The 15,561-nt window shown below is 42.6% G+C and overlaps 1 protein-coding gene across 1 annotated transcript in view; it reads right to left on the bottom strand.

Annotated features, from left to right (window-relative positions):
• Nr1h4 (nuclear receptor subfamily 1 group H member 4) overlaps nucleotides 1-10,801 on the bottom strand; it is a 59,866-nt gene extending 49,065 nt beyond the window's left edge. The window contains exon 1 of the mRNA XM_052753761.1: nucleotides 10,729-10,801. Coding sequence (XP_052609721.1) covers nucleotides 10,729-10,795 — 67 coding nt within the window. The 5' untranslated portion in view covers nucleotides 10,796-10,801. The remainder of the gene's footprint in view (nucleotides 1-10,728) is intronic.
• Between the last annotated feature and the right edge of the window lie 4,760 nt (nucleotides 10,802-15,561).

Here is a 15,561-nt window from a genome sequence, read left to right on the forward strand (position 1 = left end):
ACAGCAAATGTTCAAGGCACATTTGTGGAACTGAATGGAGTGGAAACTTGCCTTAACGTGTTTCTTACTTCCTAAGCTGTGGCCCAACGACACGGCTTCGTTTGTGAGGTTGTTGGCCGTTCCTGGAGCCAGGCCTTGGGATTCAGGTATTTCTCCTGGTGGTGTCAGCTGATGACCTCCTCTGCGAGGCCTGGCCCAGTTCCCCAGGCATAGTTAATGTCTCCTAACCTCTGTACACACCTCTAATATAGCACTTATCAGGAGCAAGCATGACCATTCGTATTTATTCACAGCCTTATCTTCCACGCTAAACTTGAGGTGTGACGAGAAACTCTATCTCTTTGATGTTTGGATCTCTTTGATGAGGTGGCAGATCTGAACTCATTTCATCTGCAAACTGCTCCATCTATGAACTTTGGGGAAGTTAATTTAGTTTCTGCTTCTGCCTCCATAAAGCCAGAGCAATGTGCTCTTACGTCAGAGGCTGCAATAAGGCAGAACTGAGACCAGGAATGTAAATTGCATTCTCCACATAAAGCAAACATTCAGTACATTCTGTTTTATTCCTGTCGGGGTTGGCCTGGGAGCTCTCTGAGGGAAATACTAGATTATATTCCCATTTCTGTCATTTGACTCAATACCTGGCACATTAGAAATGTTAAATAAATGTTTGTTAAACAGAAGGGGGTGGAAATTTTCCTTCTCAAGCTGTGTAAGTAATTTCTATTTCTACATATAGCATCAGCCACTTTGAAACACCACTTTTAAGTAAAATTGGATGCCATCAAGTCTATGAACAAAACTATGCATATCATTGTAGAAAGGATTAGCATTTATTTTTTTGGTGGAAGTTTTGAAAGGTGAGTTTATGTTTTGAGAAAAATATTAAGGTAATATTTATATTATACTGTCTTTCATTAAAAAGCATGTTTTAATTCAGAGAAAATAAATATCTTAAACCTAAATCTCATTTTCATTTATTTTATTTGCCAGGAAATGCTAGAAGAAATCTGCTCCAAAACTAGTTGCTGAAATTGATATTTCTTCTCTCCCGGTGATTACTTTTTACCACACACCACAGTCTGCAATGCGTTTTTCATCACGACCCTCACACACACTCACACATATGCGACTGAATCAAAATTCCACAAAATAAGTTTATCTTTACTTCTTGGTAGGCACGTTGATGTTTTCTTTATTCTACTCTAGTTTTTAATGGTAGTTCCCAGCCACCGAACAGGTGTCAGAATTCAACGAGACTGGGGCTCAGCATCATAAAAACACAGCATTAAGTAACACCCTTTTTCCTCAAGTGTCCCCTGACATTAATGTTAACATTTGACTGACTAGAAAGGATAGCACCACTTTGAACTACTATCCCAATATGATACCCACATGCTTAAAACTATAAGAATCAACCTCCCATCCCCAGGCTTCCCAGGTTGTCTGGGCCTCCCTTTGGCAGACCTCTAACAGAAGACCTCTAACCTCTAACAGAAGACCCCCAGATTTCCTCAGTGCACTAGGAGAGTCTCGAGTAAGGAGAGTTATGAGTAGGATCCTACCTTTCGCCGGTTTCAAGCTCATCACGTCCGGGAGAAATCCTGACAGCCTGTGGCTGTGGTGAAGGCTAATCTGAATTGGATTTTCTAAGCCCTGAAACTGCATCACCATGCTCAGCCTATTCACAGCAACTGGAAAGGAGACTAGGTAAGAAGTAACAGGGGCCAGAGGTTGTATGGTTTACTGATTAACTTCATCACTGAGCAGAATATTTGTAAATGTTTATGAGAAAAGTCCTCAATGCCAAATTGCCTAGTAAGCTGGAAACCGGTGTCTTAGATAAACATTTTGGGGAGCCCTTTCCCAGCTTAAGATCGTTTAGAGGGTAAATTTCTGTTCACTGCCTCTAATACTGGCCAGAGGTCAAATGCCATACTATGGATCTTGACATTTGTTCCCAGGATGCATTTGTAACATCAGAAGCCTTAGTGAACAATACTTCACAGTTAGCCCTAGAAGTCTACCTGGCTAAGTGGGTTTGTATCTGGCAATCCGTGGAGAATTATGTCCCACCCACATGTCCCAGTCTAATTCATATGTTGAAAACCTGTCCCCAAGGACCTTACAGTATGACCTCATTTAGAGATAAGGTCCATATGGGTTACCTTTATAGAGAGAGATAATCAAAATGGGGATTGATACACTATGGCTCATATCCTTATTAGAGAGATGGGGCGGCGGGGAAGACAGAGACAGAGAGACAGGGAGAAATAGAGACAGAGATACAGAGAAACCAGGCCACAGACAAACACCTGTGTGGAGAATGAAGTGGGAAGACAAAAGATGCTATTGATAAGCCCAAACAGAAGACCTCGGACAGGTTCTTCCTGGCACTCTCAGGAGGAGTCAGCCCTGCTGGCCCTGATTTTAGACTTCTGACCTTCAGAACCCAAAGCTAATACATTTTCTTGTTTAAGCCATGCAGTTTGTGGTATTCAGGCATAGTAACCCCCACCCCCCATCAAATAAATACAGTCTTTCTTGACATTTACAAGCTCTGTGGACCATGAACACATTCCTGAGCCATTTTCTGCCTTTATTTCCTCCTTTAAAAAAAGGATTGTATTTATTTTTATGTTATGTATATGGGCATTTTGCCAGCATGTACGTATGAGTAACACATGTGTACCTGGAGCCTGCAGAGGCCAGAAGATTGCATGGCATCCCCTGGAACTGGAGTTACAGAAGGCTGTGTTCTGTCCTGTGGGTGCTAGGAACTGAACTTGGGTCCCCTGCAAGAGCAGCAAGCATTCTTAAATGCTGAGCCATCTTTCCAGCCCTGATTTCCTAATTTCCAAAGGGAGGGTGCTCATAACACAACTCATAGTCATATCTGGCTTGAATAAATATTTTTAAAAGATCCAATTTGAATAAAATGATATCAGAAATGGTATAAGCACATTTTGAATAAACATCAAAAATGATCCAATTTGAATAAAATAATATCAGAAATGGTATAAGCACATGGGTGGCCTTTGTTCTTGCGCTGGTACTGCAGTTACTGCTAAGACTGGTAGCTTGGCCTCTTACTGAATAGACATAGTTCCTTAAAAAAACAAAACAAGCCGGGCGGTGGTGGCACACGCCTTTAATCCCAGCACTCGGGAGGCAGAGCCAGGCAGATCTCTGTGAGTTCGAGGCCAGCATGGGCTACAGCGCGAGATCCAGGAAAGGCGCAAAGCTACACAGAGAAACCCTGTCTCGAAAAACCAAAAAAAAAAAAAAAAAAAAAAAACCCTACATATAATTTCTGAATATCAACCTTAAGACTTGGCTGGGTTTTTTTATTTTGTTGTTGTTTGGGGGTTTTGTTGCTCATTTTGTTATTTTTTTGTGTCGTTTTTGTTTTTGCTTCTGTTTGCAAGAAAGCATTGGCAGGGGACTCAGTAGGCTCAGGGTTGATTCCAGACGTGCTAGTGACTCTCAGTAGGTCTCGGAACTGCTGTAGGCCTCATTTGTCTGCGTTAACAGATAGTGAGATAGAGATGATATCCCTGCTTACTTCCTTCACAGGCCTGCTGTGAAGAAAACTTAAGATAATCAGCATGAAAGCCAATTCAAGAGGCAAAGGTAATGCATGTCACAATTGCCGGCTCCCCTACAGACTTTACAAGTGTACAAAGTGTATTTACGTATCCTCTCACCCGATCTTCACTTCTACCATATGTTGCAGGGCTTTACTTATGAGGCCCGCTGTCTCCAACCTTATCTCACAGAGGATGAAAAGCAACTCGGCGAGGTTAAATAATTTGTGTATGGTTTACAGGGATTTGAAGTGGAGACTTTAACACCTGACTCCTGAATCAGAATCCGATGGTTGAAAGACTAAGGCCTACGGCATCACTCCCTGTAGGACTCAGGAAACCTCAGGAGATGGGGTAGAAAGAATGTAAGAGCAGGAGTAAGGAGCGGATCATGGTAGAACACTATCACAGGAACACGACCCACCATTGTACTCTTGATCTCACAGCAGCTGAGATCTCCAGCACAAGACCTGCCCGAGACTGGATCAGCCTCGTCTATAATGGGCGAGGAGGGCCTTGTGCCCACCCAGGACCTACAGGCAGATAATGGCAGCTGAGCAGGGGATGCTCTCAAGAACATATACATCCCTGAATCTTTCTAGGCAACTTAGTGATTGCTGGGAGATTTTCTTCAGAAGTCACACTCCTAGAAATAAGCCTTTACCCAGGACTCTATAAACGACTCAATAAATAAGGACAGGAAAGTAAAAGAGAGACTGACTGGGGTATCCTCGGGGACGTTGGGGGAGGGGATGGAGACAATGACGGGTGATGCAAATGATAAAAATTCATTTTATATACATATATACGTGAAGATTCTGCAGTGCAACCTGTGATTACTTGTAATCAACATATGCTAATACGAACGTTAAGAAAAATAGAAACGAGCAATTAGTGGCTCCAGGAAACCCTCTTGTCCCCAGTAAGCCTCACCCAGAATGCTCTTAACAAAAGATGGATTGGGTCCCTCCATTCTCCCTAAGACGACACACTGCCTCCTGTTACCCATTTTCTCTTTCCTGCAAAGGTGTGCCATCTGGGACATTAGCCACTGGCTGCACGTGCCCACCTGGGCTTAAGTAAGGTGAACCAGCTCTTGAGTCTCATTCCTCACATTTCAGTGTTCCGAGTGTGGACAGTGCTCGCTACACTGGATAAAGTGGACTCAGGACATGTCGAAGTTCTGGAGAACAGCACAGCTGTAGAGTGTATAGATCCGTGTGAATGGTGGGCCAGCCAAGGTACACTGGGCACCTGGTGTGATGATGTAGAAACAGGACATCCTGGAGCAAATCCTGGCAATGCCTGTCTAAGCACTCTCCTGCAGAAGAGCTGTGGCAGCATACTGTGATACAGTCTTACGGAAAAGACTTTCTTCTTTAAGAAGGGAAATATGAGTGTTCTCTTAGCTGGGGGCCTTCAGCATCCAGGTGCGATTCCTCGTCCTAATTATAGTTTGGTGGTCTACTAGCTATTTAAAGGAATGTGAAGCAGATTGTTTGACATCCTTAAATGTCTGCTTTCTCTCCATAAAAGGGCAATAGGAACGGCAGGTGCCCTAGAGGGGTGCTGTGAGGATTGCTGTAACTCTAATGTTAGAAGCAAATAGAGTACAGGCACTTACAACGCTTCTGGCTTTGGGAGGAGGACTTAATGAGGCCAGTAACTTGCCCAGAATGAAGGAATGTGTCTTAACCAGAGGCCAGGAGAGGGCAGAGATGGAAGTGAACCAAGGAGTCTGCTTTAAAAATACATAAAATAGCTGAGTATAAAATCCCAGTGTTTGGGAAATGGAGACATAAGGATTAGGAATTCAAGGCCATCCTTAGCTACGTCGGCCAGCCTGAGCTATCTGAGATCATGTCTTGAACAACAACAAAAAAGATTTAAACCTAAAATGTACTTAGTCAATACGGTGTCTGACATACAGAAAGTACTGGGGAGATGGTTTGTAGTCTGATTTTATCATTACTCTTTCTCAGCTTGGCACCCCTAAGGATCTGCTCCTTGTCCTACAGGGTTGAGGGCTAAACTCTAGAATTCAGAAGAGTTGCTGAGCAGCTGGTCCACTTGTCTGTAACTCTCCACGCCGCTGCATGCCTTTACCCAACCATGCACGCCCTAGCTGAAAGCAGCAGCAATCGGGGTTGTACGAGGGAAAGGCTCATTCGGTACCTTCCCTCGGCCCATTTCTATACTCCACAAAGAAAACACAGGCTGTGAGAGTTCCCAAGACAGGAAAAATTAAAGCCACAGTGAATTATCGAAAACTTTAGACACTGTTTAGAGCTGTGGAAGATTTAAGGATGAGGAAGTTAACACAGCTAGGGATAGCTCAGTGGTGAGAGCTTTTCTAGAGTGTAAAGGCCCTGGCTTAGATCCATAGCATTGGGGAGCGGGGAACGAAAAGAGAGAAGAACAAAAGCCCCAATTACGTTAAACAAGGCTTTTTCTGTCTGAGCCTGGCATAATTTTCCATCTCCTGTAGACTTTTGGGTTTAGTTCACCCAACAAGTTGGGACTGCATTCGCATGAGCTGAGCTCAGTGAGATGGAAAAACACTTGAAATCAAATGTCAGAAATACTCTGTAAATCCTCATCTCAAGACTTTTAATTATATTTTGGAACATCTGGGTGGGCCTTGCAACATCTGGGAGAGTCTTTTTAATTGAGGTACACGACTTCAGCAAGAACCAGATTCCAAAGTGAGTGTCTGCTAATTAAACATAAGTCATACCCAGAGAAGATGGACATAAATAGTTTAGTGGTATATAAATCAAGAGGGAATAAGCAAAGGCCATGGAATATGGGAACAGGACTGTGTGGGGTCTCCCTCCTGCTCCTCACTGGGCTGCTCTGTGGGGTGGAGGTTGGGGAAAACTATTAGGTAAAATAATAATAAAAAAGAATATGTAAAACATGGGATTTCAAAGCTGTTGTTACTATAGCAACGCTGTAACACTAAAGTGAGGCAGAACATGTCTCTCCTTCCTTAAGACACCCCAAGATTTATTTACATATCATAGATTCCTTTTGGCTCCTTGAAAATTCTTCATCATTAACAACGCTGAGATAAATAGTACTTCCTTCCTTGAATGAGGGGAGTGGTGTTCATCATCTGAGCAATTTTAAATGTGGTGCGTGGCAGTCAAGCTCCAGATTAACCGCAATATTTTGTGATGCCTTCGGGTTTAAGAAGCACTCTCACACACAGCCCATTCAGTCCCCCCAGTGAGCTGGGAGGGTTCTTCTCACCGGTTTTACACAGGAGAAAGCTGAAGTCCAGGGAGCACCACTGGCCTCTGGCTTCGATTCTCTCAATTGTACTGCCCCTTTCCCCACTTCCATTCAGCGTACCTTGCCCAATATCACAGAGCTAAGTGGTTCAGGACATGCTGCTCTATGAACTTGGGGCCTGGGAACCCCAGGCTGTTCTTGCCTTTGCTTATACAGCCCTGTTATTGTAGCTCTTTGTCTATTTACTTGATTTTTCAAGTTCTGTGGGGGGTCTTAATTTCTAAAATTTACTAAAATAAAACACAGATTTTAATTAATATGCTACCTCCTACCCTATTCACCGTGCTGAACTGCAGAAAGCCCTGGACTTTGCCATTATTGCTTTTTATTGTGCACTAATTACATAAAACTTTGCCTTCTTTCATCAGAGATGCCCATTTTAAGCCATCAAATTAATCTTTGACCAAGTTTCCGGCTTGTAGACTATCCCAGGAGAAAGGAGATTTATCTCGATGAGGTTTCCCTGTCTTTCCATCCCTGGGGATCTGTTTACTGATGGGCTAGATTTCCATGTGGGTCTGATAGGGTGCCAGAATGAGTTAAAGGACCCTACGGAGGTGGTTCTCGAAATTCTATATCACGTTTGCCCCAGCTTTTTCTTCTCCACTGATGCTAGTACCATAGCTCTTCAGCCCACCTCAACTCTGAGCTATATTTTCTAATACCAAAGAGAGCATTTTGGCTTGAGTATAAGAATAGTCTGGAAGGGTAAGGGAGTTGGTGCCTCAGAACCTTCAGCTAAAGACACTAGCTATTAAATTCCCCTGTCCTTGATCCCCACTTTGAAATCCCCCAATGGTCTCAGCTCATCCTGTTCACGGTTTACCTCACACTGTGTTCTCTCCTCTCCGCCCCCCCCCCATTGTCCTCTCCCCTCACGCCTAAAGTGCCTGCACAGTCCCTCTTTCAGACGCTAGCTTTTGAAGTGACTATTTGTTTGATATTGGAATTCCCCCTTCATCTTAAGCAAAGTCTTTGGAGAGTGGAAGAAGCTGGAAGCTACCATTAGGAAGGTCATTAGTGTGCCCAGCACCTGTTAATATGCACCCATAGGTATTTATCTTGAGGAGAGGTCACCTTCCCAATTCCTTAAGGCTGGGATTTCACTCTGCCCTCTACAATAACTTAAATATAAAATAACTAGCCACTTCTCCAGAGTTTCTATTGCCCTATGTAAAAATGCAAAGGCAAGACCTTTTCAAGTCCATTCCAGACTTCAATCTTTGCTATTCCTTCCTTCTAGAATGTTCTTGATTCTTGGCTTCCAGTATTGAGTCAATTGTCAATTCTGCAGAAGCCTTCACTGGCCTTACCATTAAGGCAGCCCATCCCTTCAGTCCCTATGACATCACCCTATTTTCCTAATAGTTACCGTATTATTTCCTAATACTTATGTGGTTTTATTTTTTTAATTTACTTATGGGCATACTTATTGTGAGTCCATTCCCCACTAAGATCTTCTCTGTTTTATTTTTTGCTTTATTTCAATGTCCCAGCCATTATCAGTGTTCAAAAATGATAGCTATCCCATATGCTTGTCATACAATTCGCTTGCTCTTATAACAACACAGCTGCTGGGTTTTAAGTGCACAGACTACTGAAAAGAGTTTGCCTCCCTGCTCAGTTGAAGCTATAGGTTTCTGGGTCTCTGTGACAGCTTAAGATGCCAGTGTGAGGCATTAGGGTCCCTGGGCTACTCCTCCATGGCTCGCAGTCTTTGTGCTGACATGCCGCAGCCTAAACTCGGCTGAACAAGAAAACTGAGAAGCAGAACGAAGGACTCTATTGTCTCCATTCTCACCTCTAGCCCAAGTATGTAGATTAGGATGTGACTGGGTCCCAGAAGAAACAGATTTGGAAGGAATGCTTAGGCCTTGCTCTAGAACTTAGGGAGGAAAAATAAGAGGAGTCTTGCATTGTTCCAGGTAGCTTTACCAGCAGCGGGGCCGGATAGAGATCTGACTCCAGCCAAAAACAGCAGCTGTACATTGCAGCTCATGCACTGAAACCAGGAAATGAGAATATAATCTTCTTTCATTTTTGTTTTTATTTTCAAGGCTGGGTTTCTTTGTGTAGCCTTGGCTGTCCTGGAACTAGCTCTCTGCAGACCAGGCTGACCTCGAACTCACAGAGATCTGCTTGCCTCTGCCTCCTGAGTGCTGGGAACTAAAAGTGTGCACCACTGCCCAGTGAGAATATAATCTTATGATGAGAGCTAAGGGAGCCACAGCACAAAAAGCAGGGGTAACAGCACATGCGTCATTATCATTTGCTGGTGTATCTAGTCTGACAGGACCATCTAGCTTTTCCTCTTTAAGGTCAACCTGGGGTATAAAGCGGGACTAGCATGTAAGCAAAAAATCTACATTTTTCCCATTGTCCTCCCCATGTGCAAACTTGAATTCAACATGATTTGTTTTAATCATGTTAAGACTGGGAAATTTCAATAGACCACTGTAAAACTTTAGAACTGGAAATGGTAGGTTTTTGTTTTGTTTTATTTTTTGAAAAAAATAATCGTAAATGGAATTTTCTCTCATCTATGATAAATAGTAATAATCCTAATTATTCTGTGAGTTCTGATTGGTGAAGCAAAAATTATCCAGATATCCATGTGTTGATTTTTTTAAGGAAATGTAGAAGAGTGGGCTAGAACAAGTGATCAAGTCATCAGAAATGGAGGCCCGGCCTTTCATTGCTCACACTGACCCACAGGATGGTGGCCGATTGGGAGAAACACGACACCATGACAATGTGTGAAAACCAGCATTAAACAAAAAATTACTGCTGCATGTGCTCTCTCTGAGATCAACATCTCCTTCCCCCCCCCCTTATGCCTCTTTCACGCTTCCTTTCTATTATTTACTACTAGATTGCTATCGATCCAGTATTCAAGGCTTGATGAAGCATAACTGATACCATTGAATGTTCTTATACTGTATATGGGTAAGCAGATATGAAAGTAGGTAATGTAAATACTGACGCCCTGGTTGGAAATGCACGAATTATCACCACCACACAGAAATTGATAGTGGCCGGTAGGTAATAGAGTAACAATAGCTAGGATCTCCTAGGGATATCTGACTCCAAAGAAGGGATCACGACTTAACATGTCGAACTTGGTGGGAGATCAAGTGTTTCCCTTTTTTATTATCATACTCTACCAAGGTCTACATAATGTTGGATGGGAACTGGGAGCAATCTAGCCATCGGGCAAGGTTAGTATACAGAAATAATTCATTAAAAAGGGGAAGGAAAAGCTCCCCACCCCACCCAAAACATGTCCTCACTTGACTCTTCGCTAAATGTTCTTAACTGAACTCTTTATACTTAGATGTTTTTCATAAATGCATAAAGTGGAGCCATATATTATTTTATGGTCTCATCTAGTTACAGATCTACTTAAAACCACTTAGTACAATTTGTCCTCAACCTAGTTTAAATGACTAATTATGACACTGTGCCATAGATCCCCCAGTACAGAGCACCAGGTAACTTCAGCCTTTAATAGGTATCATATTAAGCCATAAGCACTATGATTTCATTCTTTAATGCCTGCTATAATAACACTAGAATTCGCTCTAGATCAGGAAGTAGCTTCTACTCCGCACTCAGTTAATTATCTAGTTGCATGGCCTTGGCAAGTCACAAAGCCCTGGAGACTGACATTCCTCATCTATAAACAAAAGCAACCATTGAGTTCAATGAAGCCAAAGTCCAACCTGGCGGAAGAGTTCACACTTATTGAGTACTCAAAAGAAGCAAGACCATTTTCTTGAACTCACTATGGAGGCTTTCTTCTGAAATACTTTTGACTCCTGTTTAAATGAGCTTGACAACTTACCAAACACATTTTCAGAAAGAGAAAACTCATCCATGGCCTGTAAATGAGAGTGCTCAATCAGATTCATCTTGGACACCACTCAAAGTTTTCAGTCTGAGAATGTACTTCTGTGAGGGCGGTCTTCAAATCAGAACCCTGAAAGGCAGATACATAGAGAAGTTCACGGTGGCGATATGGGGTCAGGAGTTGCTCCAGAGAAACAGGTAAAAAGCAAGTGGACCTATAGCTGTCCAAGTGACTCCTCTGTGGAGATTTCTCTATAGCCTTCTTACGCATTTGTCTCAATACTATGGTTATACCTCACTTAAAATGTTTAAGTTATATGCTTTCAGAAGAGCTGTTTGCTAATTTAAAATGCCACATTTTTTTTCATTTAAATTTCAGTAGTTGGGAGATTTAGACAGGACATGATAACATTTAGGTTATGTCTTTATTTATTTGGTTTTTCGAGACACGGTTTCTCTGTATAGCCCTGGCTATCCTGGATCTCATTCTGTAGACCAGGCTGGCCTGGAACTCAGAGGTCTGCCTATCTCTGCCTCCCAAATGCTGTGATTAAAGGTATATGCCACCACCTCTTGGCTATTTCTTTTATATATAGAAAGAAAAACAGAAACAAATATAATGACTTTAATTAAGAGAGGGATCATCTTTGATTTATTTTCTTAACTTTATTTAAAAGTTGAATGGGAATGTGTAAACACACAATAGTAGCTTCATGGCACTCCCTATTGTAATTTCCTTGGCTATTTATGCATTATATCAATAGGTCAAAATTTATAGATTGTTCCACTAGGAGAGACTTGATTTCTTCCTGCTAGGGAATGTTTAGGGACTTGCATTTTTCACTCTAATGTCTACCTTAGCTCTACACTAGACTAGGGTAAAACCAAAATGAAAAGGAGGTAGGATTAAAAAGAGAAATAATGGAACCTGGAGAGATGGCTCATCTTACTGTCCTTGCAGAGGACGTGGGTTCTGTTCCCAGCATCCACATGGCAGATTACAATTGTCTATGGCTCCAGTTCCAGGAACTTGACACCCTCCTCTGCCCTCTGCAGCCTCCAGGCATGCAGGTGTGCATAGACAGACACGCAAGTGTGCACAGACATACATGCAATCAAAACACTCACACACACAAAGTGTTTTTTTTTTTTAATTTTAAAAAAGAGAAATAATAGTAAATCTCACCCAAATGTCTGAAGTTTCATTCTGAAGGAATTTCTGGAGTATCCAAGAGAAGCAGTGTCCACATTGAGCTGATTTGGTAGGTCTTCCTTCCTTCCTTCCTTCCTTCCTTCCTTCCTTCCTTCCTTCCTTCCTTCCGTTTCTTACCTCCCTAGGGAGCGAAAGGAGTAGGGAGTAGTTGGACAGTGAAAAGGTGAGTTCTCAGAGCGTTCCCCTCAGGTTGAGAATGATTTTCTAACCTTTTTATCCTGTCTCCCCTGAGAAATTTTTTATCTAAATATTTGTATTTTCTACCCTGGAAGAGAATATTAGAGTTTTGTTTGACAAATATTTGTTTCATTAGAATGTCCCCACTCTTCGGTCTCCGTGTCTTTCCCAGCTCAGACAGAAAGGACTTTCAGATCTGTCTGGCAAGGTGGCCTCCAGGAACCTCTTTGCTTCACTCATTCATTTGTTCCTGCTTTAGGCCAAACATTTACTGAGTGCTTTACTCCACAGTAAACTCTGGGCTGGATCTTCTGGGATAAAGTGACGAAAGCTGAAAAGCATCCATGATCCATGATGCCAAGCTTAATGGGAAACAGACACCTGTAAAGTGCACACAACTCAGCTGCACACAACACATTGTAATGAACATGATTTATAAAGGCCCAAAGTAACATGCTCTAATTCATTTGGGCTCAAGGGACAGGGATGTAGGCAAAGAAGGACATTCTTTTTTTTTTAAATTTGTTTCATTGATCGGTTGGCTGGCTAGCTGGTTTTTCAAGGGTTTCACTATTTATGCCAAGCTGGCTGGCCTTGAATTCACTATGGAACACAGACTGGCCTTGAACTCACAATGGAACACAATGGCCTTGGACTCCTAACCTCCAGACTACTGAGATTACAGGTATGAACCCCCATACCTGGCAGAGGATATGGTTTTAAGGGCAGTTTTTAGAGATGAGCATTTCTGTAGTTCACCCGAAGAGACACCAACTGCACCCACTGTGAGGATCCAGACAATCCTGATGCATGTGGTAAACCAAGGGTGTAGCCTTCCTGAGCTCTAGAAAAACTCGACTACCAAACCCATGGTTGAAGAAGATAGGAGACTTTTGGATGATACCCCAATCTAAGTTAGAGGACATCAAGAGACATAACCTTCTCTCCAAAGCAAAACCTAAGTCATCGGAGAAATACAACATGGTCAATTTAGCTGCATTCAGCTTGGGAGGTTTTTCTGAGCACAGGGCGAGAAAGGAAGTTTCTTTAGAAGCATTGGAAGTCAGGTCAGACCCTTCAACAGAATCCAACAAGGAGAGAAAGCCAATCTCTCCGCCAACCATCAGGTGTTTTGAATGAGAAGTACCCACCCACAGGCTTATGTGTTTGAATGATTGTTGTCCGGCGGAGTGATTTGGGGAGTGACGGAACCATTAAGAGGTGGAACCTTGTCGGAGGAAGTACGTCACTGTGGGCGGGCTTTCAGAGTTTACAACTTTGCCCACGCTGCTAGTTTACTCTCTCGGCCTGGCTTCCTTCCCATGGTTGGTGATGTGATCTCTCCTGCTCCGGGCCCCTGATGCCATGCCTCCCCAGTCATCGAGGACTCTCCTTCTGGAAGTGTAAGCCAGAATAAACTGCCTTTTCCATTATTTGTTTTATGACAGCAAAAGAAAAGGAACCAATACAACTCTCATCCTCAAATAACTGCCCCATATCATAGTAGACCTTAGAACCCATGAGCGCTCAGGAGCATTCTGAGGGAAGTTGTGAAATAGGAGCAGCACCATAACCCATACAGAAGTGCCTAGCAGTGCAATCATGACTTCTGGGTGAGTGATGTTCTTTCTGAGGGACCAAAAAAAAAAAAAAATCCAGTGGAAGGTGAAGCCAGAGCAGACTTGATGCATATGAAGAGACACAGGCCCTTCCAAAATTCCTGGGGACTATGATTGATTGAGAAGACAGACTTTGATAGGGAGCTGGAGGCCCCAAGGAATAAGCCAGGAAATGCTGAAACCAATACAGAAATCTCATTCATGTTTGCAAGCCAATTTAGAGCTAGAGAAATTCAATCTTAACTCTGTTAGCTATCAGTTATATAAATACATATCCAACACACATGTATAAAACACACATAGAAGTCATGTACCTCAAATGTACATATATATGTGTCTATAGACTATTTATTGCCCCCAGTTCAAGTAATGACTTTTTTTTTGGTTTTTCGAGACAGGGTTTCTCTGTGTAGCTTTGCGCCTTTCCTGGAACTCACTTGGTAGTCCAGGCTGGCCTCGAACTCACAGAGATCCTCCTGGCTCTGCCTCCCAAGTGCTGGGATTAAAGGCGTGCACCACCACCGCACGACTAGTAATGACTATTTTGGAGTTACTCCCATCTCTAGAAGAGAATATTCCACAATGCTAAAAACTGCTAATTGTTCCTAATTTGCAACCCAAATGTATACATTTGATGCTGGCTCTGACTTTGGGTTTCTCCCTAAACTCCCCTTTCTTACTTCCACAGTTTGGTTTAATCTGGTTGGAGTCAAGTTTTCATTATGTTTCCCAATCTGGTCCTGGACTCCTGGGCCTCAAGGATCCTCCTGCTTTGTGTAGCTAGTACCACAGACATGCCGCTGTTCACGTCCTCTACAGTTTTTAACCTTGTGTGTGTTCACAAGGCTAAAATGCATACTTCACGGCCTATTGCATCTCTCTAGCGTTTTATAGATGTGCTCTTCTTCATTTCCATTCCTAGACATTCCACTGTATGTTCGTATAAACACAGTATCTTAAAATCAAGTGGCAGGCACATAATAGCCCCCAAGAAATGTTGGCTTACTTCAACTATTAGTGTTTATTATTTTTCTTGCATAGTTTTGCCAAGTTCTGTTGTATCTGGTGTGTTCCCTTGGGAATTGGCACAGAGATCACATTCTCCTGTTATCACGAGCCTTTGGATACAATTTGTCATTGGGTCATCCAAGCCAAAGCTCAGTTCCTCTAAGTCTGCCTCCCTTGGTTGATTATTGCTCACTGGGGGGCCACAGTGTTGGCATCCCTGACCAGCTAGCGAGAGATCGGTCTAACCCCAAATAGTAAGCAGGGTCCACTCACACCTATTTCACTGGGCTCAACTAACCCCCAAAAGGGGCCTTTAGAAAGGAAACTCTTTAATTTTGGAAATGTTACATGAGTGCATGATGTTTATAGTTTGTTTTGGGTAGCTATAGCAAAATGCCTGTGTCTGAATAACTTGCAAAATAAAAAATGATTTATTTGGTTCGTGCCAGTGGTGGCTAGATTAGGGCTAATAGCCTAGCAAGAGCATCCTGCTGCATCACAACGTAGTTGAGGGATGGAAAAATAAACTGCCTTATGTAAAAGGGGCCACTAAAATATGATTTTCTGCATATGTACATATATATGAATTCATTTTAATTTCTAGAGACTTTAAGATTTTAAATACTTAAAATTTTTCTATGTTGAGTTTAATGTTAGTTGTTGCTAGTGTTCACCCGGTCAACACTACGCCCTGCCTTGTAGTCTATTTCTACAAATAGGAGGCTCCTTCTCGGTGTCAAATGGCACAGGCAGAGAAAGCAGTCTGTCATACAAGAGTGAATGCAGACACACCGGGCATCAGCCACAGGCA

The sequence above is a fragment of the Peromyscus californicus genome, unplaced genomic scaffold, assembly GCF_007827085.1.
Source record: "Peromyscus californicus insignis strain IS unplaced genomic scaffold, ASM782708v3 Scaffold_24__1_contigs__length_46423439, whole genome shotgun sequence".
NCBI classification, from domain to species: Eukaryota; Metazoa; Chordata; class Mammalia; order Rodentia; family Cricetidae; genus Peromyscus; species Peromyscus californicus.